Source organism: Pseudochaenichthys georgianus, chromosome 1, assembly GCF_902827115.2.
Source record: "Pseudochaenichthys georgianus chromosome 1, fPseGeo1.2, whole genome shotgun sequence".
NCBI lineage: Eukaryota > Metazoa > Chordata > Actinopteri > Perciformes > Channichthyidae > Pseudochaenichthys > Pseudochaenichthys georgianus.
In genome coordinates this window covers 5,091,860-5,097,480 of record NC_047503.1, presented here as the reverse complement: position 1 = coordinate 5,097,480, position 5,621 = coordinate 5,091,860, and the positions used below count along the sequence as shown (strand labels likewise).

At 41.3% G+C, this 5,621-nt stretch overlaps 1 protein-coding gene across 1 annotated transcript; it reads left to right on the top strand.

The window, feature by feature from the left end:
• The first annotated feature begins 3,248 nt into the window (after positions 1-3,248).
• LOC117451959 (trichohyalin-like) lies at positions 3,249-4,298 on the top strand. Its single transcript, XM_034090344.2, has one exon. It carries the CDS (start codon positions 3,297-3,299, stop codon positions 4,296-4,298), a length of 1,002 nt encoding a protein of 333 aa, XP_033946235.2. The 5' UTR covers positions 3,249-3,296.
• Positions 4,299-5,621: the final 1,323 nt, after the last annotated feature.

Below are 5,621 nucleotides of genomic sequence, written 5' to 3'. Positions count from 1 at the left end.
ATGTAATGCAGCCGAACCGTGTATTACAATGCCGTTATGTGATGACTTTCAAAGAGAAAAGCAAGAGCACTCGGAATTAAGTATTATTTTATACTTTTAAAATGTTTTCCGGATTTCATATAATATAAACACCAAATCCCAGCATGCATTGCGGCTAACACATCCAATCAGCGAGCTTAAAACCATAGCTGAGGATCTTGGGTAATCGCTCTAAATGCCTACGTCTGTTTCCGGTTATATTTATTTTGAAATTCAGTTCCTGACGGACGCCAAAAAAGCCCGAGATTATGGAATTAAACCAATAAATAAAAGCAAGGATAATTGTGTGTTATTGGTGAGTAAATAACAGTGTGTTATTTTGAAAAGAATAACAAATTAGAAGGAAAAAAAGATTTAAAAAATACATATTTCAGTATCCTGAGGCTCTGAGCCCCATTTATTTTCCTCACAGACGACAACAAAAGTCCGAAATTATACGATTTAAAATAAAAGCAATAACTGTGGCTTGATATTGAGTAAGAACATGTTTTTATGAACCACACAGCTTCCGGTCTTCCACGACCCGACCGGAGAAAAAGACGTGCTGCAGCCTGCAGGCACGAAACACATTACCAGTAGAAATACATTGCTTTTAAAATCGTGCTATGCAACACGAAAAAAAGGGGAAAGTCGTGTTGGTGAACACGAATCAATAGATTAAAAATCGTGTTGGTGAACACGAAATGCCGTGAGACTGGGTTGGATGTTCAGGTGTATATCAGTATGTAGTGTCTCCACTTTAAAGAGTCATCTCCTGCTGATGTTCAGGTGTATATCAGTATGTTGTGTCTCCACTTTAAAGAGTCCTCTCCTGCTGGTGTTCAGGTGTATATCAGTATGTAGTGTCTCCACTTTAAAGAGTCCTCTCATGCTGATGTTCAGGTGTATATCAGTATGAAGTGTCTCTACTTTAAAGAGTCCTCTCCTGCTGATGTTTAGGTGTATATCAGTATGTAGTATCTCTACTTTAAAGAGTCCTCTCCTGTTGATGTTCAAGTGTATATCAGTATGAAGTGTCTCTACTTTAAAGAGTCCTCTCCTGCTGATGTTCAGGCGTATATCAGTATGAAGTGTCTCTACTTTAAAGAGTCCTCTCCTGCTGATGTTCAGGTGTACTTAGTGTTTCTACTTTAAAGAGTTCTCTCCTGCTGATGTTCAGGTGTATATCGCTACGTAGTGTCTCTACTTTAAAGAGTCCTCTCCTGCTGATGTTCAGGTGTATATCAGTATGAAGTGTCTCTACTTTAAAGAGTCCTCTCCTGCTGATGTTCAGGTGTACTTAGTGTCTCTACTTTAAAGAGTTCTCTCCTGCTGATGTTCAGGTGTATATCGCTACGTAGTGTCTCTACTTTAAAGAGTCCTCTCCTGCTGATGTTCAGGTGTATATCGGTATGTCGTGTCTCTACTTTAAAGAGTCCTCTCATGCTGATGTTCAGGTGTATATCAGTATGAAGTGTCTCTACTTTAAAGAGTCCTCTCCTGCTGATGTTTAGGTGTATATCAGTATGTAGTATCTCTACTTTAAAGAGTCCTCTCCTGTTGATGTTCAGGTGTATATCAGTATGAAGTGTCTCTACTTTAAAGAGTCCTCTCCTGCTGATGTTCAGGCGTATATCAGTATGAAGTGTCTCTACTTTAAAGAGTCCTCTCCTGCTGATGTTCAGGTGTACTTAGTGTCTCTACTTTAAAGAGTTCGCTCCTGCTGATGTTCAGGTGTATATCGCTACGTAGTGTCTCTACTTTAAAGAGTCCTCTCCTGCTGATGTTCAGGTGTATATCAGTATGAAGTGTCTCTACTTTAAAGAGTCCTCTCCTGCTGATGTTCAGGTGTATATCAGTATGAAGTGTCTCTACTTTAAAGAGTCCTCTCCTGCTGATGTTCAGGTGTACTTAGTGTCTCTACTTTAAAGAGTTCTCTCCTGCTGATGTTCAGGTGTATATCGCTACGTAGTGTCTCTACTTTAAAGAGTCCTCTCCTGCTGATGTTCAGGTGTATATCGGTATGTCGTGTCTCTACTTTAAAGAGTCTTCTCCTGCTGATGTTCAGGTGTACTTAGTGTCTCTACTTTAAAGAGTCCTCTCCTGCCGATGTTCAGTTGTATATCGGTATGTAGTGTCTTCACTTTAAAGAGTCCTACAATTAGATGGAAAACAGTTACAAAGAGACAGACAATTACAACAAACATAGACAATTAATCACCATAAAAAAATATTTTAGTAGAGAAATGTTTTCATTGAAGTTAATGTGTATTAATCCTGTAAAAAAAAGTTGTATTCAAAATGGCACTTCATCAAAATGCAATTGAGTGCAACTTCAACGTAACTGTATTTTTGGTTCCTATTACATAAGATAAGATGTACTTTATTTTATCCCAAAATGGGAAATGTTTGCGTTGCAGCAGCATAAAAAACAAGGCATTGCACATAATTAGAAATGAAAAGAGTAGAAATAAACATTTCAAAAATTTGAAACATATCAAAATAGAAATGTCTTTATCTAAACACAATTGCATTGCTAGGCAACAGCATGGTTCCATTCTTACTTCCTGTCAGCTGATGTCCTTCACTCCTTATTTGGAATGGAACATTCAGAATGATGACATCATCTGTTGCCTTCATGTAGAATTCTGAATTCTGCATTGATATTCTAAGAGTTTGCAGGACCTGGCTGTGACGGGGAATTCATCAGAGCATCAGAGAATTAGGCAGAAGGCAGAAGGAATTTGTCCAGCTCGTGTCAGATCATTGAAGAGATTAGGGATACTTACAGTTTTTTTAGCGAGATAATCTTCACAAGTGAACTCAACTTTTGTGGGATTTTTGTGACGTTAATTGAGTCGAACAATTACATTTAGTTTGCTAAACAACAGGTCATTTTGTCACAGCAGTAGAGATGGAGATGAACAATAGAGATGAGCTAGCAGCCAAGCTCGAGATTCTGCAAAAAGAAAATCAGGAAATGAAGTTGTTGCTGGAGCAGGAGAGGACTTTCAGGGATAAGCTTGAGTGTTGTGTTGAGGAGAAAGATGCAAAGATGGCCGCCTTGCAAAAGACTAACCAAGAACTCAAACAACTAAAGGATCGTTGTGTTGAGGAGAAAGCTGTAAAGATAACTGCTCTGCGTGAGAGAAACCAGGAAATCACACAACTGAAGGAGCGTTGTGTTGAGGAGAGAGCTGGAAACGTAGCTGCTCTGCGTGAGAAAAAACCAGGAAATCACACAACTGAAGAAGCGTTGTGTTAAGGAGGAGGGAAATATGGCCGCCTTGCAAACAAAAAACCAGGAAATCACACAACTGAAGGAGCGTTGTGTTGAGGAGAGAGCTGTAAAGTTAGCTGCTTATCGTGAGAGAAACCAGGAAATCAGACAACTGAAGAAGCGTTGTGTTAAGGAGGAGGCAAATGTGGCCGCCTTGCAAACAACAAACCAGGAACTCAAACAACAAAACTTGCGTTGCGTTGAGGAGAAAGATGCAGAGATAGCTACTTTTCTGAAGGAAAACCAAACACTGAAACAAGAGAAGGAACGTTGTGTGGTGGAGGAGGTGAAGATGGACAAGAAGGAGGATGTGGAGGTGAAAGTGGAACTAGAAGTTAGGCACGATGTGAACATGAATGCCCTGGAAATTGAGCAGAAAGTCTTGCGCGGAAAGAATGAGGAACTGAACATGAAATATGGAAAGCTCCTCAAGATGCACGAGAAGGAAAAAGCAGAGATGGCCGCCTTGAGAAAGACAAACCAGGATCTCAAACAACTGAAAGAACCCTGTGTGGAGGAGAAGGATGCAGAGATAGTTGCTTCGCATGAGAGAAACCAGGAACTGGAACAAAAGAAGGAACGTTGTGTTGAGGAGAAGGATGCAGAGATAGTTGCTTTGCATGAGAGAAACCAGGAACTGGAACAACAGATGGAACGTTGTGTGGAGGAGAAGGATGCAGAGATAGTTGCTTCGCATGATAGAAACCAGGAACTGGAACAACAGATGGAACGTTGTGTGGAGGAGAAGGATGCAGAGATAGTTGCTTCGCATGAGAGAAACCAGGAACTGGAACAAAAGAAGGAACGTTGTGTTGAGGAGAAGGATGCAGAGATAGTTGCTTTGCATGAGAGAAACCAGGAACTGGAACAACAGATGGAACGTTGTGTGGAGGAGAAGGATGCAGAGATAGTTGCTTCGCATGATAGAAACCAGGAACTGGAAACAACAGATGGAACGTTGTGTGGAGGAGAAGGATGCAGAGATAGTTGCTTTGCATGAGAGAAACCAGGAACTGGAACAACAGATGGAACCCTGTGTTGAGGAGCAAGGTGTAGAGATGGCTGCTTTGTTGAAGGAAAACAAAACACTGAAACAAGAGAAGGAGCGTTGTGTTGAGGAGAGAGCTGTAAAGTTAGCTGCTTTTTTTGAGAGATACCAGGAAATCAGACAACTGAAGAAGCGTTGTGTTAAGGAGAAGGCAAATATGGCCGCCTTGCAAACAACAAACCAGGAACTCAAACAACAAAACTTGCGTTGCGTTGAGGAGAAAGATGCAGAGATAGCTACTTTTCTGAAGGAAAACCAAACACTGAAACAAGAGAAGGAACGTTGTGTTGAGGAGAAGGATGCAGAGATAGTTGCTTCGCATGATAGAAACCAGGAACTGGAACAACAGATGGAACGTTGTGTGGAGGAGAAGGATGCAGAGATAGTTGCTTTGCATGAGAGAAACCAGGAACTGGAACAACAGATGGAACGTTGTGTTGAGGAGCAAGGTGTAGAGATGGCTGCTTTGTTGAAGGAAAACAAAACACTGAAACAAGAGAAGGAGCGTTGTGTTGAGGAGAGAGCTGTAAAGTTAGCTGCTTTTTTTGAGAGATACCAGGAAATCAGACAACTGAAGAAACGTTGTGTTAAGGAGAAGGCAAATATGGCCGCCTTGCAAACAACAAACCAGGAACTCAAACAACAAAACTTGTGTTGCGTTGAGGAGAAAGATGCAGAGATAGCTACTTTTCTGAAGGAAAACCAAACACTGAAACAAGAGAAGGAACGTTGTGTGGAGGAGAAGGATGCAGAGATAGTTGCTTTGCATGATAGAAACCAGGAACTGGAACAAAAGAAGGAACGTTGTGTTGAGGAGAAGGATGCAGAGATAGTTGCTTTGCATGAGAGAAACCAGGAACTGGAACAACAGATGGAACTCTGTGTTGAGGAGCAAGGTGTAGAGATGGCTGCTTTGTTGAAGGAAAACAAAACACTGAAACAAGAGAAGGAGCGTTGTGTTGAGGAGAAAGCTGTAAAGATAGCTGCTCTGCGTGAGAGAAACCAGGAAATCAGACAACTGAAGGAGCGTTGTGTTGAGGAGAGAGCTGTACAGTTAGCTGCTCTGCGTGAGAGAAACCAGGAAATCAGACAACTGAAGAAGCGTTGTGTTAAGGAGGAGGCAAATATGGCCGCCTTGCAAACAACAAACCAGGAACTCAAACAACAAAACTTGCGTTGCGTTGAGGAGAAAGATGCAGAGATAGCTACTTTTCTGAAGGAAATACAAACACTGAAACAAGAGAAGGAACGTTGTGTGGAGGAGAAGGATGCAGA

Excerpts from the sequence above, each read along its gene's own strand:
- LOC117451959 (XM_034090344.2), top strand. The coding sequence starts at position 3,297 with ATGGCCGCCTTGCAAACAAAAAACCAGGAAATCACACAACTGAAGGAG.